Source organism: Centroberyx affinis, unplaced genomic scaffold (genome assembly GCF_046629955.1).
Source record: "Centroberyx affinis isolate AG114_WGS23_722 - 3 ecotype Tasmania unplaced genomic scaffold, CSIRO-AGI_Caff_v1 ptg001521l_1, whole genome shotgun sequence".
Lineage (NCBI taxonomy): Eukaryota > Metazoa > Chordata > Actinopteri > Beryciformes > Berycidae > Centroberyx > Centroberyx affinis.
Genome location: NW_027279983.1, coordinates 125,948 through 151,428, shown reverse-complemented (window position 1 = coordinate 151,428; position 25,481 = coordinate 125,948). Strand labels below are relative to the sequence as shown.

General features: G+C 40.5%; 1 protein-coding gene across 2 annotated transcripts; it reads right to left on the bottom strand.

Annotated features, from left to right (window-relative positions):
* Positions 1 to 133: 133 nt before the first annotated feature.
* frmd4bb (FERM domain containing 4Bb) lies at positions 134 to 21,619 on the bottom strand. Of its 2 annotated transcripts, XM_071527330.1 has the most exons (24): positions 21,559 to 21,619; positions 13,661 to 13,726; positions 13,299 to 13,393; positions 13,104 to 13,196; positions 12,618 to 12,702; positions 12,192 to 12,248; positions 12,073 to 12,095; positions 11,089 to 11,172; positions 10,812 to 10,877; positions 10,375 to 10,432; positions 10,202 to 10,288; positions 8,192 to 8,268; positions 7,844 to 7,982; positions 7,607 to 7,748; positions 7,185 to 7,318; positions 6,877 to 6,993; positions 6,268 to 6,496; positions 6,101 to 6,154; positions 5,803 to 5,950; positions 5,415 to 5,582; positions 4,034 to 4,818; positions 2,240 to 2,378; positions 1,638 to 1,763; positions 134 to 1,123 (listed from the first exon to the last, which is right to left on the bottom strand). In XM_071527330.1, exons 2-23 carry the CDS (start codon positions 13,724 to 13,726, stop codon positions 1,640 to 1,642), a joined length of 2,970 nt encoding a protein of 989 aa, XP_071383431.1. In that variant the 5' UTR covers positions 21,559 to 21,619; the 3' UTR covers positions 134 to 1,123; positions 1,638 to 1,639. The 2 variants fall into 2 exon arrangements, with proteins under 2 accessions (XP_071383431.1, XP_071383432.1); XM_071527331.1 differs by lacking the exon at positions 1,638 to 1,763.
* Positions 21,620 to 25,481: the final 3,862 nt, after the last annotated feature.

Genomic DNA, 25,481 nt, shown 5'->3' with positions numbered 1-25,481 from the left:
CATAGTTCTTGTAAATATTTTTCACTTGGCACACTGAAAGTACATTTTGAGTTTGAGTATACTGTAAAAGAAAACGTGTTTATAAAAACTGTTTATATTCAAGTGTACTAAAACTAAATTTGAACTTGTTGATTACCAACGACACAAGACCCCTAAATGAATTACACAACATGTGTGTGTGTCACACAAGTATTTATTCATGTCCTTGTTCCGAATGGAAAATATTTTATGACAACGCCTAACAACATATAACTACACACTGACTGTACAAATATGTGAGAAAACAAATGACAAAATGAATATGGTTTCAGGGCAGTGGTGGTCTTACATTAATATAAAAAGGCTGAAGTTCTTATCAAAAATTGATATTCTCAACATGCGTTTTAAAACACATTACGGCACTAACAAAGACAAATGGTTCTATAAACAATATTGACAAATACATACAATCTGATTCAAAGGTTAGAGAAAGGAAGAAATCTAAATTCGTCGAATACACAGTCTGCTGCAATGAATGATCGATTCATTTTTTTCATGTCACATTTGTGAACATTTTCAACCTTTGTATTCAACTTTGGATGTTATGTTCAAAACGTTTTTTTTTTTTTTATCATACTTTACTGAGATGGGGGTAGTGAAAATCATTTTTATCCTATCACCTAACGTTTTGTATAAGGCAATAGCTAGTTCTTAAAATACAGTAAGCTGGATTCACCAACTACAGTACAAATGTGTGGAGTGTTGCTTCTTTTTCCTTCTTAATACACAATAGGGTCTGAATCCAGAACGGCTGTGCAACACTTTATATTTTGTGACTTTTTCCGCATTCTCATCTGCCTGTACAATCCATCCAATCCAAGGCACATGGGAAAGTCATTCAAGAGTGTCATTGTTGTGTTCAGAGGTTACTTCAACATGAGGTCTGCATACATCTAGACCCTGCCCCGACTTAACAGGCAGAGCGTCTTCTGAGACGTTATGGCAGCAAGAAATTAGTGTACAACGGCCTCTGTTTCAACTTCACCATCCCCTTCATGTGCTAACTGGCTATGACGGTATTTCTGCCAATGTTTGGTTTGGTCCTCTTCAGCGGATGCTCATGTAGCTTCCATCCAGGTGGAATCTGTTCAGGTAATGACACAAGAATATTTCAGTCAGAGGTAGTTCAACTGTATAAGAGCAAGGCAACACATGATTGAATCTTATGCTGGAGCAGCTTTTGATTTCAGCATGAATATGGAAATGCGATACACAAATGAACACACACATTGTGAAGCATAGCATGTGACTTGGGCTTCAAATGATAAATGGGAACTTGCTTTTTTCTACTTGCTAATCATGTGACAGATGCACTCAAATATGTCCTTGTCTTGAGGTATTCAGATGCTAAACAGATCATCAAGGTGATTTTGAGCAAACACAAAAAAAAAACAGACACGCCTGGAAAACTATTTCCTTTCAAGCAATATGAAACCAGCAGATCACAATATGAAACTGTGGATTTTAAAAAAAAACAACATAAGGTAGCTCTGATTAAACGATGAATGCTACAGAGGTGACACACTAATAAAGATGGGATCTCAAAATAAAGATGATTGGCAGTACGACATAAAGCAGCCCGCTGTGTTTCATCTCACCCTTAAGTGCTAGCATGGTTGTCTGATGGTTCATCTGTACTAGTGGCCACAGCATCAACCACCTCAACTGACTCTGATTTGTTAGGCATTGTGTCAGACCTCGACACTTTGCTTTCTGGAGAAAATCTGCACACATTAACAGCAAGTTAGGAGGGAGGGAAGGAAGGAAGAAAGGAAGGAAGGAAGGAAGGAGATCCTCACATCACCATTTATTAGGAGTTAAGCATTAGTTTCAGGTCACACAAGAGTAAAATAAAACATGCTGACATGAGGATAAATCCCTTTCTAGCAGAAACCATTCAGAGGAAGAGTAGGACACAAACAAGTCGTATTACTGCTGCCACAGGCATGCATGAAAAGGAATAGGGATAGCATTCCTGTGTACCTGCCATTGAGCAAGGGAGGGAGAAAACATTAGTATCTAACTATATCTGTAAGACAGCAACCAGCATTCTATCTGAAATCCCACTAATCATTAAATTCAGCGAGCTATTTGACTCCCTGATCATCTGTGATCGTTCTAAACTCTCACTCACTCCCCACTGCGTCCACAGCTTCATTTTGGAGGTTTTCTGAACTCCGGCCAATGACAAAGTCCTCACCTGTTGTGTGTGGGACTGCGGCTGTACGGAGCACCAGGAGCTCCGTGGGGAGAGTGCTGAGGTGTGTCGGGCGTTTCGTACTCCGAGAGGCCCACCGCCAGCTGGTTGCGCCAGTTCCCCGTGCTCGCCACTGAGGACACTGCAAACAAGGAAAAAGCAAAAAACATTCAGCTAATATCAGAGTGTAACTCAGTAGTAATTCTGTAAGTGTTGTTATTGGAAACACTCTTTAGTCCACCTTAACGTCAACCCTTTAGTTCACTACTGCAAAACAAACAATTACACTTCACAGAACGGCATTATTATGGCAATATGTTATTACAATACTGATATTTGCACAACTTTACATGCAGAATTTACATTTTCATCACATAATTATAAATTTGCACTAGAGTTTGACTGATATGGGTTTTTGAAGGCCGATAGTGATACCAATATTTTTAGACTGAAGTCGTCAATAGCCAATATTTTGTATATTATTCAACTGCCTTTAAATTCTGTAAAGGAAACGAGAGAAGAAGAAGAAAAGAGAAGAAAAATCCAAGGCACTTTCCTCTGTATAAAGTTAAAAAGCCTTTATAAACCTGTGTGCAGAGAACAATGAAACATACAGGAGGCTACAAACACAGGTGTCGATAATTAGACAGAGACTGACTGCTTCTCCCATCAGCCTCCAATTGCCTTGTCTGCCTGTCTAAAGTATAGGCAGGCATTCAGTGAGAGCCTGTAGTTTAGACAGGCAGACAAGGCAATTGGAGGCTGATGGGAGAAGCAAGGCTTTTTAACTTTATACAGAGGAGAGTGCCTTGGGTTTTTTCTTCTCTTTTTTTCCTTTACATATGGACTCCCCACAAGTCCAATGAGCACCTCCAGTGAACATGTCTGAAGCCCATGCAGCGTTCCTCTTCTGATCAAAACTACCTTCAAATTCTACCATTTCCATGCCAAAAAATTACAAGTATTCTGTTTTTCCCCTAGAATTTGATTCTTGTCGGGGTGGAAAAGCCTCTGAAACAGCATTTAGACCATCATGTGCCACTAAAACTTTCCACTGAAATCCATATTAATTAAATTCTCTTCAGTGGTTTAGCAGCTCCTTCAGGCAGGGTGACCCACCACACCTAATCAGTGGTTGGGGAATAACATAATTGAGCAATTCAATTAATAAATAAAATGTGCAGAGAAAATAATGTAGCTGCATCGAACATCGGCAGCGAACATTTTTAGTCAAATTATCTCACTGCACTGGCAGATATTCTTGCTGGATTCAATAAATTTCACTCTATACATGCCAATATCACTTCTTTCAAGAAATCATCATAAAACAAAGAAGCTCCCTCCAAGAAAATTTCACTTTTACCAAGTAAATGTCCTGAAACAAGTTATATTATCAAATTTGTTGAAAATCTGCCAGTGCAGTAAGATGAATGCAATTTAAAAAATCCTAAAATAAGGTTTATAAGTCTGGATACAAGATAAAATGACTTAACAAGTTTGTCAGTTTTTGCAGTGCAGATTTTTATGAAATATTGCTTTGTTGAAAAATTCTAAAGAGACAAAATAAAATTGCACAATGAAATATTGAGCCTGAAAAGCCCTCCCAAGGTTCCCTCCATTTTTTTCTTGAGGTTTTTGTGGGAGTTTTTCCTTGTTCTCATTGAGGGATTAAAGTTGAGGGGGTGTCGGTTTCATTTACTGTTTCATAACGTGGGCATTGTGAAGCCCTTTGAGACTGCAACTGCATTTAAAGGCTATACAAATAAACTCGAATTGTGCTCAAGGACAGTGTCTTACCTGAGGAGTAGGAGGTGGTACGACTGGAGTGGCTGAAGGGAGCGGGCATGGTCTGGTAGCCCAGGCTGAGCTGCGAGCCGCTGTCGTAGTCGTAGCCAGCCAGCACCCCTCTCCCTCCCTCCCTCTGCCCCCCAGAGCGGTGGTACCAGCCCCTCAGATGCTCCGCCACCAAGGCCTTCTGCATGCTCTTGGCCAGCAGCTCATTCCTGGGCCCCTGCCTGCTCCGCGGCGGCCTCATTGTGGCGTAGGGGTTCTGGGAAAGAGCGTCTGTCCGGTCGCTGCTGTAGGTCCTGTATCTGTCATGTCCGTGATACCCATTCATTTGGTAGGAGGGGTTGACGTTGTAGTGGCCCTCGACCTCGTTCTCATACACATAGGCACCGTTAGCGTAAGGCTCCATGTCCGGACAGGGGTAGCCGGCTACGTAGTAGGCACTGGGTGCATAGTGTGCTGGGGTCTCGCATACATAACTACAGCCAGAATGGTGCTGGACCAAGTTGGGCATGCTCCCGGTATTCCCATACACTTCCACCCTCCTGTGGAGACGATGCATGTTTGCCGTTCGGGAGTCCAGTGTACTGTAGTGGGAGTTGGCCGCGCCGCAGTAGTCCAGACTGGACTGACTGGTGTAGGAGGAGCAATCCTCCAGGGCCTCTGTGCTGTTGCTGCGGTGGGCTGGTGACAAGATAAACACCGGCTTCTCTGAGTCTGTGTCTTTTCTTAGCTGAGGCTGAGACTCCAGACTGCCACTGCGATGCCTGAAGCAGTGAGAGGACCCCTCTGACCTGGGAAGGGGAGACGACTTGTCATGTTAGACTCTCTATCAGAAGAATTAAAGATATTATGGAATAGTTCTGACATGATTAGTTAAAATAATTGTCAGTAGGGGTGGGACGATATATTGAAATTCAATATATCGCAATACAAAAACGTAACAATACGTATTGTGGGGCAGAAAACTTAATTGCAATATTATCTACATTTTACCCTGCTGTAGTGAGCACAAATGAGACGGTTTTCCCATCATAATTTACAATACAAGCTCTCCATTGAAATTAAATGATCTGCACTTTGTAATACATTTTTAAATTGCTGTTTACATTCTAGCATTGCTAGAGAGATTTGTGGCTCAGAAATAAACTCTGACTGTGCAATAATTCTGCACGGTCAGACTTTATTGTCATTGAACTTTTATTTTGCATCGTATTGTGGTTGTATTGAATCGTAAACCGCATATCGTTAGGTTAGGTTAGGTTGAGGGTGGGGGTTGGGGAGGTTGAGGGTGGGGGTTGGGGAGAAGCAGGGATTGGTTGGAGTGAGGATTACTGTAGGTGAGAAGGGAAGACACTGGGTTAGCGATGCTGGGGAGCAGTGATCACACCTGAGCTGGCTGCTGCTGTAGGCATTGCGGGTCATAACCGGGGTGGGAGGCATGCTGCGTGGATCTCTGGGAGGTCTGGGAAGGGTTTTATAGGGGCTACTGTGGGTGGAGGAGACCTCTCTTGGGTTCTGGTAGTAGTGGGAAGGCTCCTGGCCTTCAAAAGCTAATCTGAAAGGGTGTGGTAAAAGGGAGAGGTGTGAAAAAAAAGTGTGACAGGTGAGGACAGGAATGAGGCTGCAAACACGAAGCTGCAAACATTGTGGGCACTGCCAAAATATAACATCATTGCTTTTCAATAATAAAAAAAAAGCTGTGAAACAAGTTAGGCTTCAAACTACGCCTTATGGCAATTACTCAGTAGAACAGGGCGGGTGATGTGTTTTCCCACCTGCTGAGGTTCTTGTGATGGTGATTTTCCCTTGGTGATCCCTGTCTGTCCACATCATACTCTGTCCCCAGGGAACGTAGCGGACTGAGCTGAGGCGAGCCTTGGACCGACCGGGACCGCGGCCTCTGACTGACACCGTCCGAGTCGTCTGGACACAGAAGAACACTGACTAAGAATACTGATACTGACTTTATAGATAGTCATAACAAAAGGTGACATTCATTTTCTTGCACATAGAATAAATAATAGCGAGTCAGATCATATTTCAGCCCACCAGAGTGAGTGTTGTGTGACTCACCATCGTCCAGCGGAAGACTAGACAGGGAGCTGCAGTCTGAGCGGACAAGTTCATCTGGAGAAAGAGGTGAAATTCCAAATAACTGCATCTTCACTGTGAATATACCTAGTCTGTTCATCCAGTGACACAGGTCTTATCAATATTGTGACTGCCAACTTGCATCGTACCTGCAATGATCACCGAGGCTCGCTGAGTAGGCTTTTTTCCCTTCTTGATCCTGTACTGGTTCATTTCGTCCTCTATCTGCTGCAGTCTGTGCATGGCGTCCAAACAGTTCCTTCGCCTCTTCTTCTTGACCGTTTTACATAGCTCTGCCTCATTTGCGAGCTTCTTGGCTGCCTCCACAATCTTCTGCTGCAGGGCAAACCTGCTCTCCAGGTTCCTTAGGTAGGGGTCCTGCACAGCAGCACAAGCAGCACATCCCCAGAGATTATATTAAAGAACAAGTACATACCTACACAGTATTAAACCAGATAATACCTGTTAACTGATTTCATTATTTATTTGAAATTAGTTGCAAAATTTGGTGAAGTAGGGCTTTATGTCAACTAGACCTTACTAATATATTTCCCAAATATTTGGAATACTGTAAAGCCGCTGATGCAACTGATGTCTATTTTATACTGCAAATTAAAAGCTCAGTGTACTCAGTGTAAAAGGGTAATACATTCTCATACTGGAAAATACATGGTACAGACAGATCAAGTTCAAAACAGAAGAAGACAAGACATGAACTGCTGCTGCATTCCATTAAACTGCACCAGTTAAATACAGACCTCATTGTAGGGGAAAAGGTCATCTAACTTGAAAGCGGTGCCAACTCGTCGCCTGACATGCGGGGGTCTTTCACCTGCAGAGAGGGGATACTCTTTTGGCAGCTTCCCCGTAAGCTCCTGAAAACACAAAATGAAACCCTCAGACGTTTAACTGAACTGAAAATAACCGGAGAAACCAATGTTCTGATGGCCACACAGCAACACAGTTTAACAGAAGGGGTTCAGCTGAATGAATCTGGCTGAAAAAGCTTCATGTTATAATAATATATCCCAGTCCAGACCGAGTGCAACAAAAAGTGATTTCTTACCGCCTCTCTCAGGCAAATCTTCTTCAGCTCTTTTGTCTTCTTGGACAAAATATCCTGGATCTCCTGTTCTTTCTTCCTCAGCTCAGAGATCTTCTCTTTCTTCTGCTCTTCACTCACTTCAGAATCTGCAGAACCTGTGAAAAGGATATTCTCACTATTTTGTCCATTGATGCATGGTTTCCAACATAGTGTACAATACATATCTATTCAAGCATGTTGGTGTTGGATTATCATATCACGTCACCAGAGGAGATGGTGAACCCACTCTTCAGGTTGCTGCCTTTTTTTAAATTCATAAACAGCTCAGTGTTTATACTTCAGAACTTAGTGAGAGGAGCTTGTGAGGACATGACACTTGAATTAAATAAGCATTATCTGATATAATGACACTTACTACATGAACTGAAATAATGCTGACTGACCTGTAGATACCAGGCTCCCGTTGCTGGCCGTTATGAGGTTGTTCTTCAACCCAGTGTCTCCCAGTCTGGTTATTTTCGACCCTCCCTGCTCTGTGAGATCCATGGCGATTTCTTCCAAACTTCTCGCTGTGCCTAATTTTGCCTAAAGGGATGAAGAAACACATAATGGGAACTAAAATTAGTAGGTACAATGCAGTTAGTTTGAGAAGCAACAGGTAATATCATTGTGATACTTACTTTGCTTTGCTTTCTGTCCAAGTAGAACTGATGCTGACTAATAGCCATGACCCAAATGGTTTTGATCAGAGAATGGCTGGCATACCATGTGTGGATGAGAAGGCCTGTCTGCCCAAATGTGCGCTTGGTCACTGCCCTCCTGTTGCCAGGAACGTACCGGAAAACAAGTTGTTTCGTAGGTTGAGTTACAATTTTAAACACTATTCAAATTAAAGGTACCGAGATCTGAATCATTATTTTAGATGAATGCTAAATGAAGCGAATGAAAACAACAAAATTATCAGTTTGTACAAACAGCCAAATTCAGGATTATAAAATGTGCCTCAAATGAAGAATCGCTCTGCTCACCTGTGAGGATCGTTAACCTCTACGGCAAATTTTTTCTCCCGAAAGTACAGGTTTTCCAGCTGCTTCCACTGGTATAGCTGAGAGCAAAAATAGAGAAATAACAATAACTGATTAGACAAATGGAAATTGGGCTCTGTATTCCATAACCTGAAATATAGAAAGGTGGAATGAAAGTGAAATATTGAAATGGTGCCAGTGAGCTGGTGCAGTTCCAGTAATTCTGGCTACAAAGTCAAAATCTTTCTGTGAATATTCCCATGAATACTTTTGAATATTCTTGTATAATTTCTACAATAATCTGTGATTCTGCATCATGAGTATCATGACTGACATCAAATAAACTATGATAAAAAAAAAAATCAACAGCGCAGGTGTTTTTGGCCGGCATACCTAAACCACAGTCATTACAAAATCCAGACTGTAACGTGAACTGTCATTACAGTCTGGGCCGCCTGTCATGCCAAGTCTGCAATAATGCAGGTGTTAGAGGAGAGAATAATGCCACAAGGGGACATTACACAAAGACTCATCGCAATATACAGCCTTCTCCATGGCTCATCACATCCCTCCCTATATCTCCAGGTGCTGCAGCCAGATATGAAGAATCTATTTTGGTCAGTGACTCACTGTATGTCTGGAAATGGTCAGAGTGAGACGCGAGACGAACCCATGAGCAGCACATTTGTGGTTGTACAGACAGCACAGAGAAAATAATGGTTTTACGCTTTTATGATATTGCATGTGGACGCATTAGGGAATTTTTCGTATTACAATGCTCATGTATTTTGCTCATGTATTGTTTTGTATCACAATGCTGAACATTCAGTATCAAGTATTGAGTGTGGTCGGGCTAACATCCGCACAGTTTTATTATAAAAATCGAATCGATGATGATTATGGTTTAAAATTCAACATTTTAACCCCTTTAACCCGACATAGAAATTAGTAAACAATGTTGTTATTTTTGAAATTCTATAGAACCAAAACAAAGTCTTCTTGCAATATTACTTTCAAGGTAGAACAGAACAATGAGAGCCGCAACATCCAGCCTTACCAGTAGAAGTTCACAAGTCTTGTTTCTTAAGTTGCTGTTTTTAATCCTTCCTGGATAGTTGCTCTGAACACAAACACATACTTTGCGCTGCCTCCTGTCAGCTCCTAACTTGTCTCCTCAGGTATTCTCAGAGCACGCAGGATAACGCCCAGATCCGGCCCCTCTTCCTTTGACATCACCAACTCACTCCCTCTACTCCTCTCCACAACAAGCTGCTGTTCACCACGAGTCTCTTACACAATTTCGGAACATTGCAATGTAAGATGGATGCAATGCAATTACAGATGGATAAAGCTGTGCAGTTTTGACCAGGAAGACGATGGCAGTAAATTGTCTTTATCTGAACTGTTTCACAACTTTCCACCTCTCAGATCACAACACTGCACTTGTTTCTAGAGTGTCACTCGGCTCCACAGTCACATGCTGTAAGTCATAATCTTAACAACATAGCTGAAGGATCACTCACATGGGTGTTTCTCCTATCAACTCACAAGCTAAAACAACAACCAATGGAACAAGAAAAGCAGGTTCACACATCATATAAGATTCTCAAGTCCTTCATACAAAACCACACTTCTTGTCTCAGGTAGATGTTTTTACCCACGATCCATGGTTTACATGGAAAGATTTTCTGGCAACATACATGAAGTGTACTCTCCAAGAATCATGTTCATCACAGTAACATTAGAGTGCTGTAGACTGACATTTGCCCCGATTTGTCAAGTCTGGCCTCGTCTGCAGCAGCTGAGCTGGAGGCCCAACCCTTGTTGGAGTGGAACAGATGAAGCATGTATCAGAGCTGGTGAATCACTATGCTGTGCGCAACAAGAGAAATCCTTATCCATGCCCTGTTCAGTCATGTCCACACTCCTGCAGTCGACTAGTGAAGCAGAACGGCAGCAGTGGCCATTTTAGAGAGGGGGCCGAAATTTCATTTCGGGTCCTGAAATATTAACCTTTCTTGGTTTCAGTTTGTCCTGCAGATCATATTGGCCGATTCCTTTATAGCTGATTCCAAGCCACCATGGGATCCCTTGTTTGTCCTGTGAAGCAAGAGCGCAGTTAGGTGGCTGACTCAAATTCAGGTGCAACAGCTGTTATTTCCCATAAATCAATACAGAAGGCTTACCTTGACTTCATAATAATGAACACCATACGTAGGCAACGATTCCACCAACGTCAAATACCTAAAATGAAAACAATTTTTATTAAACCCACCAGCTGTTTTTTTTTTTAGAGCATCTGCATGTGGTTTATCTTGGAAACAAGAGCTGGTACTGGGAATGGGCATGTGATCTGTTAAAGATGCCTATACACTACAGTGAATCACAATGATTCACTGGGCAGCAGCAACCCGAGGGGGGCTATTGATTTCTATCAGATGATGAGAAAAGGAGTGCCAGAGATAGAGGGAAAGAGGGAGAGAGAGAGGGAGAGAGAGAGAGAGGTGGTGCTGGCGATAGTGAGAGAAAGATTTATGAAGTTGAGGCAAAATAATGTCCCTTGTCTGATGAATTGTGGTAAACAAGCCGCTGTGAGTACACTTATTGTTTTTCCAATACTCACTGCACAATGGCCTGTCCTCGGGAGACTCCTTTCAGCTGTTTGTAGTGTTCGATCACTCGATCCTCACTGTAACGTCACATTAAGAAGACACCTTTTCACTCCAAAACAGCTGTACATCATCACTATAGAATAATGCTGTAATTCATTATTAATTATTATTAATTCATATTTTGCATGGTATGTGCATAGTGCTGCATGTATGACCTTTCCAAGAGATTACGTCTATATGCTTGCTTGACTTACAAGACAGTGTATCCAACATTTCCAATAAACATACCAGTATGCAAGCGATGGATGTTCCTTGAGCACTTTGGTGGGAAGAGTTGGAAGCTTCTTTAGGTCCGCTCTAGTGTTTTCATCACTGAAACAGAAAAAAACAGGTTTTAAAATTGATTTGAGCTAACCATCCAGGGACATAACATGCAATGATTTAGGTCTTGAGCTCTTAAGGTCAAGCGGTTCACCTTTGATAATATATTGCTGCTGTCATGTGAAAACCTCATAACTTCAATTTGCTTTGCTTTTCATTTTTCAACTTAAATTGAAGGATTACATGTTCCTCTATGGGTTGAAGGGATTCTACAACCCTAGGTTCTTATGAAAGCTTTTCAAAACCCATTGGATAAACTCAAAATTGCATGGTGGTCAGGCTAAAAACTGCTAAAAACAACAACAACAAAAAAACTGCTAAAAGCGTTGTTTTTCTTAGTTCCCAAAAAGTTGACTTTCTTGAGGTACAAGCTTTTCACAGGACAGCGACGATATGTAAATAATCACTTCTTGAGCTTGGCCAGGTGCAAAGGAGCCACAGATGCTTCATCCCAAGTTTAAAAAGTCCCTTGTTAAGGAATTTACTGAAATGAACAAAGATGGCTATATTCTCAAACCACCTTACTCCTTCAGCTGGAAAAAGCCAGGTGGCAACATGCACAAAGGTCTGTGGTTTTCCCACTGAACCCTGGAAGAATGACTTCCAAAGGCAGCTCTGTTAAACACAGTTAGGTTTACAGCAGCTCTCTGCAGTGTAAAGTCACCTCTAGTCTGCCATACTTGGCTTCTATCAGCACTATGAGATTCATTAGTTGACTGGTGCAAGCTTCTCAGCACTCTGTGGTAAGCCTCACACAACACTGCTATTGATTTTTGTAGTCTGGATCTCTGGAGAAACAAATGAACTATTGAATGTCTTTGCTAAAAGCTCATTATTAACTTGTCCTGTTGCTGTTAAATACCTCTTACCAAGATGATAATATGCTCTTACCTTGTGTAGTCTCCCTTAGCCTCCTAGAGACAAAAACATGTTATTAGATGAGATGCTTTTATATGCTTTTATAGTTGCAGCAATTAATGTACTCATGCCAGGCAATTAAAAGCACTAACCTGCAAAGCATTTGCTGCTAATTTGAAGACGTTTTCACTTTCCACCTCTATAATCCCCTGAGAGACATAAAGGTTCAACAGAAAAAAAAACATAAATAGAATGCGGTCAAATGCACTATGGGGAAGGCTTTCTAGATCAAAAGACAGTATCTGCTCTGTTTTGATGACTAACCCACAATAACCATTGTATATCTTCAAAATGAACTCTTATGCAAGTCTAGCTTCCTTGACTGTTTGCCTGACATTCCAGCCAGCAGAGAGAAAACATTGCCCTGCAGCCACTGTCTGGCTGAGCTGCTGAGAGATTACTTGAAGGGGCCAGAGACAGTGAATCATCAGGGACTCGCTGTCCTTCTGAAAAACCAAGATTAGCAGAATAATTCTTCATTGTTCCAAACTGCAGAATAATGAGACCCAAACACTTACATTGTAGACGGCAGATTTTGCGTTCAGGAAGAATAACTCCACCGTTATGATGTCTTTCAGCTGTGTTATGTTTTCTATGTAAAACCTAGAAATGATAAAAGCAAATGTACATGAAACTCTGTTATTGTTAAAATATATGACATACATAAGGTGTGAGATAATGTAAAACCAGGTGCTACTTAAAGGGTCATGATACCCTCAGTTTTACCTTTTGCCTACTATGCAATTTTGAAAAATAACACTATTTAGTCAAAGGTTTTTCAGCTGCTAGTTGGTGACAGTAAGCGTCGATGTGCAGAGAAATTCAGAGAAAAAAAAAACATTATGTGATGTATTGTCAAGATTATGACCAGGATGGATGTGTGTCATCATAAAATTGCCATGAAGATTGATTAACAGCTGGAAGGTTTCACACTCCTGACTCCACGCCAACACAGGACTGCTCCCTGCTGGAGGGCATGTGCTTAGCATGAGGAGAAGCTTTACCTGACCAGGAAGTTGAGGGCGATGGGCCCGGTCTTCTTCGAAAAGTCATGTTCAAGAACTCTGCGGTCCATCTGCAACCACTTACACTGACCACTGCAACAGCAAACACACTGGAGCATCAGAATACTGCTTTTGGTGAACACACATCTCTAAATATACATAGTATTGCAAACACAAACTTAAGAGTTTACATACTTGTCATCAACAAACGTTAGTCCAAAGAATTCCTTCTCTTTGAGGTTGAAATGGGAGGACACCAAGTCGAGGAGTTCACGAGACAGCAGCTTAGGCTGTGGAATAAGATTTAGATTCAGTATCACATATTTTAGCATAAACTTACTGTAACCCATAACAATAGATAAAGCCAACCCCCATGTAAGTGAAAACAGTTCAAAGAATTTCCTAATTGATGTGTCACAGGATGCCCAAAAATACCTCCCCACCATCCCTCTTTGTACATTTCTAAATAAATTCCCACTGAATACATGCAATACTCGTCATCACATCACAGAAATGTTGTTGTCACATTATTGTTTTTGTGTCAGGAGCTATCATACCTGAACCAGCAGCTCGAGCTTCCTGTCATCCAGCAGCTGCACTTGGCACAGTCTGCCTTCTGTCATCTACAAGGAGAGGAAGAGAGGCAGTTACCTGCTATTCATCACCATAAGGGACAGTGACATCAGGTCCTGTGTACCGGTAAAGTTTCACCACTATGGCAGTACAGTATACATAAAGCCCAATTCTTTTCTGTAATGCTACTATAACTAGTCAATGCAAAGAAAGGTGAGACAAAGACATCAAACATCTGTAAGGTGTATTTCTTACTACACAGCTATTTATCATCAAAAAGGATCCATACTGAGCCACAGCCTGGCTGGTACATACAACGATCCTTTTAGAAGAAATAGAAACATTGACGTTGTTAATGACAAGAAAACCATTGTCTCAAGGATTTATCGCCATGGTAACCAAACCAAGGATTTGAGGCTCTTAAATTTTCCGTCTTTTACATTTAACTTTCACTCTTTCAGCCCCTGAGCCTCTTCAGTGTTTGAGTAAACAAATGTCTGCTTTGTTCCACAAAAAGTCACCTTTGTCTCCCTATAGAGTGAAACATTCATGCAGCAGCTTCCAATCAACATGCAGCCGTCCAGACAGAGAAGTAAACCACAAACCCATATCAGATTCTGGCAAAACTCTGCATGCATGAAATCCAGTATTCTCTGTCTCATATACCTACAGTATAGGAGGGGAAACATCACTATATGCTTACGCAAGATATTCATCAACACCACTATGCCCTTTGAACAATCCTGCCTGCGATAGAATAAGGTTGACCTAGCAGTACTCACTGGAAACACACTAGATCTGATAAATCGAATAGCCATTGGAAATGACAGATTCAGGTTAACCAGTTTTACTACAAAAAAACACTCGCAAACTGAAAGATACATCCTGAAGATCCAACAGCCCCTTTATCTGACAGAATGAGGCTGATGGCGACTTGTAACACCTGGAGTGAACCCAGCAGTTTGTTGTACCTGGTAAACCTCTCCAGGGAGAGTGCAGGTGTGGATGCATCCCTGGCCAGACCTCATCCTCTGACAACAGTCTCGTCTTGGATCCGGACCATGAAACTGTAACCAGCAACTTGTTCCATCCAGGCTGCTGACTAACTGGACGGCCGGCCGGGTGCTAGCCGGGCACGGTGACGCCTTGCACCCTGGCAGGTTTGTGTGACGTCAGATCTGACCTAATGAGGTGCAGTCTGGGTCAGGCTCCTGACTGCAGCCTTTCAGTTTAGGGTTTACTACTAAGCCTCAGCGAACATGGGTCAGCCAAGAAACAAACACTACCAGTCAAAAGTTTGGACACATGCAATTTTTCTTTATTTTTACCATTTTCCACATTTTAGAATAATAGTAAATACATCAAAACTATGAAATAACACAAATGGAATTATGCAGTGACCAAAAAAGTGTTAAACAAATCAAAACTATCTTATATTTTAGATTATTTAAAGTAGCCGCCCTTTGCTTTGATGGAAAGGCAAAGGCTTTGGAAAGAAATTCATACATAGGCATCAACTTCACTATTTATATTTGTCTAATAAGCAAATTTCAAGCATTTAAGCACAAGCCTTTAGATCAAAATGGCTTTAAGATAATGAAAAACATAGTACATTCAATCAGATGTGTCCAAACTTGTGGTAGTGTAGGTGGCTAATATAAACGTCACACCATCTGAATAATTGAAGCATGTCTACATTGTCTGCTAATATAGATTTTTAATTGCTCATTAATTTTAGAGCTTGTCTTTATTTCTAGAGCTTAGAGTTTTATTTCATCTATATACTGTACTGTGGCTAAGTGGGTTTGGATCTGGATATCAGGTTTCTCTTACCTCCTCTTCCTGTCCATCTTCTCTGTACAATGTGAAAAACTATTTGATTACAAAAGGAAGGTAGATGCACTCCAAGAAAGTGCCTCAAACATCTCAAATAGGCTTTTACTACACATACACATACTGTACTTTCCATCCATTCCTTCCCCACACACACAAAAAAAATGATTAAACAAATTGTCCTGCTTCCTGAAAGGTGGACACACCCACTCCTATAAATTATTCGATGTGTATTGTTTTAATGACCACTTTGTCAATTACAGCCACTGAATAACGTCTCTTTTTTTATCGCCACAGCTATAAATCGTCTTTCATGATCTAAATGAAAAGTGCACATTCAATAAATCCAATTAATTTTGAGTGCGGCTGCTTGTGACATTCACCAAGAGTATTGTTATATTGATTTGAGTTTGATACAGTTATGACGGGGTCATACAATTTGTCTGTGTAATAAGCATTCCATTATAGTTTGTTTGGCATGAGCAGAGCATGCTGCCAGAGGCGGGTAAATGTGCTGACCACTAGATGGTGCAGAAAATATTATATTCCTATGTGGAGCAGAAATTCATAGGGAGAAAATGGCCTCTCAAACAAACATGCACTACTGAGAAATTTCTATAAGCGGTCATTAACTCAGCAGATGAGATTCAAACTCAGCTTGGACGACTGGTATTTATACAATATAGATGAAGTGAGTGGGAGGATGAGGCATGATTTTCAGAATCTACACCATTTATCATCTGGGTGCTGTAATCTGCACAAGATCTGCTATTTATATCTCACTGGAACCAGCAGTCCAGCAAAGATATCTAACCTTGCAGTTTCTCAGTGGCGACACATAGCAGAGAGTCTTTATTAAACCCAACTTCAATTTTAGTATTTACATGTGACCCTAAATGAAAGTCCGCTATAATCCGCAAGTGCCGCATTTACAATAATTACAAATGTACACTCTGACATATATGACGAATGATGGCATAGTTACTAACAACTAGGGATTTACTTAAGCCTTCACTTGACTCCTCATGTCATATTTGTATGAGTCAGAGCTTGTGGTTATCGTCACAGCACAACAGACAGTGCTGCTTAGTCAACCAAACGCAGCCTATTCACCCTCAATAAAAGACCCGCCTTGGGCCCGTGGGGTTAAGACAGGCGTTAAACCTTGATGGAAAAGAAGCGGCGGGGAAAGATGAAAGAAATGTCAGTCTTTGTGTTTGTCTCTCTAGAGACTGGACAGGCGCTTTTCGAGTAGTGTGCCGCAGGGTGCGGGTATGGGTCTAGTCTGGAGCCTGAGGTTGGCTGGTATAGACAGCTTGTTATAGTGTGCTACACTGAAATATCCAAGTATAGATTTGTAGGCGGTGCAGATGTGGCCTTCTTGTATGGTGCTAACACTGTTTAGAAAGAATAACCATGCATGTATCAGCCTTGTTTAGCCCCTGGACTTGTTAATATGAGACATAACAGGAGAAGGTGGCTGTTGAAAAATACAGGATGAGGATAAACTCATTCATTTCAATATAGAATCATATTTACAGAGTCCACAGCCTTTTGATGATGAGTAGAACCTGTCAACTATAGAGAATGAAAAATAAATACTGTTCAATTTTACATAAACAATGAAAAGAAAGAGCCATATTAAGACTGAAAGTTCTACAGTAAGCTAATGGAAGAATTTCACTGTCCTCTATGTACGTTGGCTATCAGTGTTTAACACGTCACATTGGTTAAATGTCATGTCCTGACTGCAACCTATCTTATCTCAGTTTCCCGTTTTCATGCATTATTGATGAATGCTGGTCTCACACACAAGCCAATGTCTGCTCTCTATGCTTACATGTTCTTCTGAACACACCCGCTGCTATCACACAAACCAGGATAAACTAGCTTGGGCTTATTCACAAACTATTTTACAGATATTACTTTTCAAAGAAAACCTTTGCAAGCTAATAATTGTTAAGAGTAATTGGAGAAGTATTTTCACAAGATGAACTCAACAAGACAGTATCTGGTCATTGGATTCTCCCACAGAGACAAAGACAAGAAGCCCAAGAAACCAAAGTGACATCTTCCTGTGAACCTAAGTGGCTGTAAACAGGCCATCCAAAGATGCCATTTCCAATACACTGTGATAGAAAAAGCAAAACAACCTAAATTTGGTGTAATAGAGTAGACTTGCAGTACAGTTATGACACAACTGCATGGACAAGTGAATCGCCTCCTGTTACTGTGACTGGTATGTGAGCTGACCTTTGACATCTGAGTGAGACCTGCAGGGTCAACGGTGACTTCAGCTCCATTTGATTAAATTCAAATAGGTTATTTTTATTAGTACCATGCAAGTGATATCAGGGCACAGAGACTATGTGGCTGTAGTTCTGCTGGACAGGATGCTTGTTAGTACGTGTGTTAAAAAATAATAAGCCTATATGAAGAAAACAACAACGGTAAAACTAGTGAGACTGAGCCTGTAAGACGGCCCGGTTCCTCTGGCTGCAGATACGGCAAGGTGAAGGGTACGGTGCAGGACATTCTCCCAGATCCGATATGTCATCATGACTAATGTTGTCAGCGGTCAAATGCTAAATATCAACCTTCATCTCCCGAACAGAACCATTCAGACCATTTGTGATATCCGGGAAACTCATGAACACAACAAGGCGCAGGATATTACGAAAATCAGAACACGGGGGAAATATTAATTTTGTTTTTCATAATATCTGCTCTGATATAGCAGCGGCAGGCTGCATCGTAAGGAAGTGATTCATGTGAATGATGTGAATGATTCATATGAATGATGTCATTATGCAGTATAGGTAACATCCTCATCCCCACCCTGAAAAGGACACATATTTGAGCAGTGGTAGTTTGTGGTAAATTTTGTGGTGGCTGTCCTAGAAGTATGAGTAGCTCTAAAGTGACACCTAATGAAGGTTATAAAGGAAGTAGCAGCACTCTAGTAGTAGCCATAGTGATAGTAGCTCTAATAGTGGTCTTATCAGCTTCTATAGCATGGTAGTACTAGCAGTATAAATCATAGTAATATCAGTATTCAAACTAGTCCTCCTGGTGATATTAGAAAAGTAATAGTACCAATTACAGTTGCCATCACTTCATGTCCACTCCAGAGTATCTAAATAGTTTGTACTGATGGAGCGTCAGCTGCTGTAGTTAGAGATACTTTAATGTTGAAGCATCCTTGAGTGTCCTTGATTGTGTTCAGAAATCAAGAAAAGCAATATCATCAAAAACAAGAGCCAGTGTTTGCATTTCCAGTTGTGCTGAGAGGCTAAATGTGACTTAAAACACTGTTCAGTGTCTGTGAAATACCAAACAAGCCTGGTGTTTGCAAAGAGAAGAGTGAAAATTTCCAGCTAAATAGCAAACCAAAGTTTGTTTAGAAGTCTTCCAGAAAATCTAATTTGATCATTCTTATTTGATACATTATTTTTTATTTTAATCAGAATTTCTATTATTGAAAGGCACCCAACAAGGTACCTTCAGTGGACTGCAGTTGCATGAGTTTGAATCTAAGTCAAGTTATGCCATTACATGTCTTTCCACTCTTTCCTATCTTCACTGTACTGTCTACAAACTGAACCAAACCGAAAAGCTTTAATTCAACTGAATGAAAATTGTTTTCTGCTTTTATTCACATCCAGATACAGATGCTTTTTTGCTGATCGATGCTTATCAAGTATATAAGCGGCATGAAATTGTGATTATAGTATCAATTGAGAGTTTGTGAGTTCATTTCCCACTAAAGACAGCTTTGTAATAAACATTATAAAATTGCTGCATCAGTAAGGTCAAACTGCTGGGTTGTCCACACACTAAAACTAGAGGTAAATATTACATATTCTCCAGTTTTATTGGTCAGATGTTTCAAGGCCCTAAACCATCTCATTGCAGCATCTCAGTTCAGAATTTATGTGTCTTGAAACTACACCAAGTTCGGCTTCAAGACACACCGACTAGGCCATAAACACTTGCAATTCTGAGAGCTTTGCCACCAGTTGACACCATTCTTGGCAGTCTATTTTGACAGTCCTACTATAGGGGACTGCAGAGTTTCATTACCAAGAACTGCAGTGACTTTCTGCAGAGCCCGAGGGAGAGGTGCTGAGACAGGGATGTGAATGGGAGGAGAAAAGGGAGTAGTAGCACTTTACTTGACCTGGACTAGGTGACTATCTGTCTAAAGCCCCGTGAAAAACACCTCATGACAGTACGCAACCATAATACTACTGATATTGGCTGCATTGTAATCAATAAGTATTCAGTGTCTTCACCCTTGTTGACTCCATATAATCGTGATAAGCTGATATCGTTAAATTGGTTTCATCAATCCATCAGTATTGGACATTAGTGTACATGAGCAACATAAAGCTCCACCTCAAACTCTCACCTGCCAGACTGTTTCATTTAAGTGTTGCTGTGCTCTGCTATAGGTTTTCCACAGATATTGCAACAGATTTATTCCCTCTGTGGGAAATGTATGAATATGGGATATAACTTGCCTTTCCAAAAATAGATCCCTTGCTCTCTCTTTAGCACATTTCTAAGGAGAGACAGTCTCTCGGGAAACTGTGGTTCCTAAAAGCAAGGTTGCTAGCTGAGTGCTAGGACATTGCTCAGCAGCATCGAACAGGTATGGCAGCATCTCAAACTTATCTAGCTCTCATGTTGACAAGCAAGGGAAGGAAGCTGAGGGGGAAAATAACACTGTGACTGGATTGTGGGCTGCATGTCAAGATCTGATTGATTCTATTTGACGTATTGAAGGAGCTATTTTAACCCCAAAACACGCCTGCGGTGACCCTTTTATCCTTTCCAAGAGTTGGACAGAAGAGAAACAATAGTCTGTCGTAGTGTGAAATGACACAGACTGTCCTCAGCAGGAAATCCTGTCCAGCAGCTAGGAAGGGCAATAAAGTTTCACGTTGGAGACAAGTGTCATAGAGAAGCAACCATCAAACTAACAATTCCTGTTTACAATGCCTGGTGCTTTAAATAACATCCAGGCACAGTGCGTGTTTTCCTGAAACTGACAAAATATGAAAAGGGCAATGACAACCTCCAACTGAGTTGTCAGTGTTCATCCTTGTTTTTTCTAATACAAACCTAACATTAAATTGAGGACCAGAACGAGCCAGAACAATAAAATTATCAAAATGGTCCCTAAAAACTACAATATTGCAGCACTTGCCAGGTGACTATGACCTGTACTAAAATCATAATGACTACTACCAAGAGGTATAATATCCTGGTAAACACCACTGGCGAGTGGACAGGGGCTGCTGGGCTGCACAGTATAAATCACTCATGAACCACATACAATTCAAAATATATGATGCAAATTATACACACAAAGCATCATGGTGGCAGATAAAAACTGTCCAATGAGGGCTATTGCCTTCAACGTAGGCGTGATACACAGTGGTATGAAGTGAATTCTTTGGAAATGATAAATTGATGATTCATGTTCAATACATTCAAACATTTCCAAAATCAATCATTGTGTAATCATTACTGTGCCTGCTTATCTCTGTTAGATTCACTATAGCACATCTCTTAGCTACAGTAGATACACCTATATGTAGTTTCTATGAAACCGTAAAATATATTTATTCTCCCATAATAAACTACTTCAACTTGCACACAGATCTAGCAATACCATTTTACAGTTGTATTTACCATTAAAACCAGCTCTGTATCGCCTGGTAGCCTATAATAAGACTATCACAGGGCCAGTTGCCACTGACCACAGAGAACAATGAATATGCCACTGTAGACTACTGTAACATGGGTGGTTACAACCTGAACCCCACGGTAAGTGAGGCAACGGCAGATGTGGCAAATAAAATAAGCCTCCTCCCTGTTTTACTGAGGAAACACACCGGTCAATGACAACGGCATGGTGAGAGCCAAACCCATGGCGCTGGGAGATACAGTCAGTGGTTCATTGATCCTCTGCCGTTCACATGCCTGTATGCCTACTTTTGTCTCCTTCCATCTGCTCCATCATAAAAAAAAATCGTCTTACCTTTCCACCGCTGCTTATATCAAACTTAGGTGTGGATAAGGCAGAGCTTGCCCTGCATATTGATCACCCATTCAGCTTTCGTCAGTCTGCTCGCGGGGTGTTTTCGCCGGGGAGGGGAGCCGCGCCGCTGTCGCTGTCCATGTTCATTCTCCTGTACTACTATAGCGCACACTTGCCTTGTGTTCAGCCACACTCACCACGCCTTCACCCGCCGGCTATTATCTGAACAAGCCCCTCACCCCACCCGCCCATCCAGCAGCTGCCGGCTTGCCTCGCACGGTTACAATAAATGGCTAATAATGAAGTGGGATGAAAATGAAAAGGCGTGTATTATATTTATGCGTTACATACAGTATATGCGTCACTTTCATTCAAGATGTTTGGTTGGTGCCCAGCTTAGAGTCAGCATTTGAATGTCATTATCTTTTTTCATTTGTCTCATCACATGCATAGGGCTAAATAATACTATCAGCCTACAGTTTGCAATAAAGCTTTATATGTTTCCTATAATAATCCAATAGGGATTTATAGTGTTTCTATTGTATTGTAATCAATAGTGAGTTTATAGTGGCCTTATCATACTTTATGGTATTTTTTTTTATATCATCACTATATTCATATAACATTCCTAGAATATTCCTATAGGGGCTAGAGACCTTATCTCCTATTGTATCACTATACTATTCCTATAGTGTATTCTGTATGTTATAGGCTTATACATCCTTATATTGCTATAGTATATATAGTTTGAATGTGTATGTGTATATAGCCCACAATCCAGTGTTATTTTTCCCCTCAGTTTCCTTCCCTTGCTTATGATGGAGAGCTAAAGCTATATATATATGTGTGTGTATTATAGGATTACTGTTTTTTAAGGGCATAACCTAAAGTGAATGTGACTAAATTTGATTAAAGCAAATGCTTTTTTGTTGTACAAACTAAGACAGGGACCTGGTCTAGAGATGTAAAAGATTAGCAGTTGCAGAGGATGCAGCCTAATCTGGCATGTATAATACTAAAATAAATGGCAACAACAGAGAAATGGCAACCTAACAAACCTTTTAACTTTAACAGCTCAAACATCTTTGATTCTTTATTTATCATGTGTGGTATGACAGCCATCAGCACCACTTGCAACCACTTTATTCACTCATGAGTGATGACACCAAGAATATGGTACCGAATTCCAATATTTGATTGATATGATCTGGATGTTGAGGTTGATCCCATTGGTCAATTTTAAAGTGACTTTACAGACTAATATCCTAGAACACGTGTACCAAATATCATGGAGATAGGCTACATGAAGTCAGTGTAAACCACATACAGTAAAGAAAAATCATTCATTTCATTTTGATCAACTGTGAGTCAGTGCAGACCGCTCTATAAAAGAGAAATTCAATCAATCAGCTGTTTTCCAGTTGGCCTCTTATGTTGTGCAGAACAAATATTTTGAGCAAATTTTAACAGTTATCTGCCTCGTTACCTAGTGGCTGTTGCTATGCTGCCAAATCCACTAATTAGTTAATTTTACATTCCACATTATTTACCTTCTGTGACATTTAGAATACAAAAGACACAAGACTGTTGAACCAGATTATTGGTGTGTGTTTCACATGTAATATTCATTCCTGATCAGGAGTGATGGTGCTCCTGAAATATTAATTACTCTCTTAACTCTTACTGTTTCCAAAGAAACAGGACAGCACCCTTGTTAAAGTTCCAAAACAAAAGTGTATCCTGCTTTACCAATAAAGATTGAGGGAGCTTAGACAAACTGAATTCTCAATCATTTTTGAAATCTTATAAAAATAAATCTGTCACTGCATAAAGTTTAGCTGGAATCAAATTGATGCTATCGTATGTCATACTCTTTCATAATTCTTGCAACTATTTGTCAAGAAGATGATTGATGAACTAAGGAACTGGCCTGCTACTGTATCCTCCCAGTCTACAGTAAATGCTTCACACTGGGGACAGGAAGGCTTCCCCACCCCCTTGCTCTTGGATTTCTGTCATCAGACATGAATAAGGATCTCATTAAGCGCCCCCAAAACCATCTGTCCAGTGAGGCTCCTCCTTACAGGAAAATGCTCATGTAAACAAAAGAATAGGATTCCCTCATTAGCCTCATTAGGAATATTACACTATAGTCAATGGCAAGCTGTATTTTGGATACAGTTAGGAAACTGGGGTACAGACAGTGCTGTTTTGTAATAACTTGCATGTAAGACTCTTGCCCAACCAGATAGTACTGGAATGTGTTGTTAACAGTAATTTTACAATAGAATGCACAATCTAAAAAAAAAAAAAAAACGTACTGAAGTTTTATGTGGTTAACTCCTTTGCATTGTTATGACATTGTGCAAAATGTTGTATTTATGAATTCTGTGGTATAAAATTGTTCTAAAAATGTTACTGTACTGTGAACTGATAAATCTAAAGCTCTTAGAGAAGAAAGCTATTATCAAAAATTATTTCACAGAAAGCAGTCACTAAATTTGATTCAATGCACAATTAAAAACACAATATGTACTGCATGTATACTGCATGTGAGATAATTCTGCCATGGGTGATGTACTGTATGTTAATATTGTGCTTAATTGATTGTGAAGCCTTTGGATAAACTGTTCCCAAGTCTTTAATGGGTGAGCGTGAGCCTCAAAAACCAAACGATCTCACATGAGGCTTGGTTGAAAGTAGACTTCACATCACATCTTTCTGACTGACAGACCTGTCACAATTGGTGTCATTCATTACTCTCTGAGGAATGATTTGCACACTTCCCCACCACTGCAATCACTTTTAAGCATAGTCAAATGTTTGTGGGCAGATCATTTATGCAAATGAAACCACAGTAGGCCTACACATCGCAGAAGATTTATGCAAAAGTCAACAGATTCAACCCCCAAACTGAAAGGTCTGAAATCATGAACAAAAAAACATACAGCCTTGCTCTGTGGTCGTCTCTATAGAAATGTACTATCAGTAAGGCTGGTGTAAACAATTGATACAGAAATGTAATATTAAAAGTGAAAACTCTAAACCCACTCTAAAACACATTTGAGCCTGTTATGGAAAAAGAATGTTATTCCTATGACCTTGGACATTTTTGTGTACATGGACAAATCTCTCTTCAAGGGAGAAATAAGAGCGGCAATGCACTAGACAATTTTTGGGCAATGTAGACTGACAATAGGAAACAGTGTGACACAGGATCAAAAATCTATTCTAGCTTTTCCTGATGACAAGATGTTCAAATGTGATAATAGAAACAATACTGAGACACTTATTTTGGGCACTGGTGCCCATCAGAGTGGTGTAAAACTGACTGAAAGTCCAAAAGTCTAATGTGTGATGTCATCAAGCTCCACTTGGAGCTGCTCCATTGACAAAAAATGCTTTAGAAGAGGGTTATTGTGTTTAATAGTATACTAATATTGAGCTGTGCTAACTTTCTGGTTTAACACTAGTTTCCTCTTTAACAATACACAAGGATATGACATCAGTTTAGGTTACACAGAGAATTTTGAATATGTGATTTGGGATGTTGAAATTCTATTCTACCCGCATACATACCACTGTGCCCCAAGAAAAACATATTCAAGAAGCAAGATTGCAACTCCTCACAGTAGGCTAGTCAATTTAAGTACAGCATAGGGCATCATTCATACAAGGAATATGCTATTACGACTATGAATTCATCATGATTACAGGCCAGTGGCACTGACCTCAGACATAATAAAGCCTTTTGTCTGCCTGGCACTGTCCCAGCTCAAGTGTGTCAGAGGCCTTCTCCTTGACCGCTTGCAGTTTACAGGACAAACTGCTCAGTGGATGATGCCGTCAATGTGACCCATCAGTTGTGTCCCAGAAAACCTGGACCCCCTTGGCTTCTATTCCAGGATCTTGTTTTTTCACTT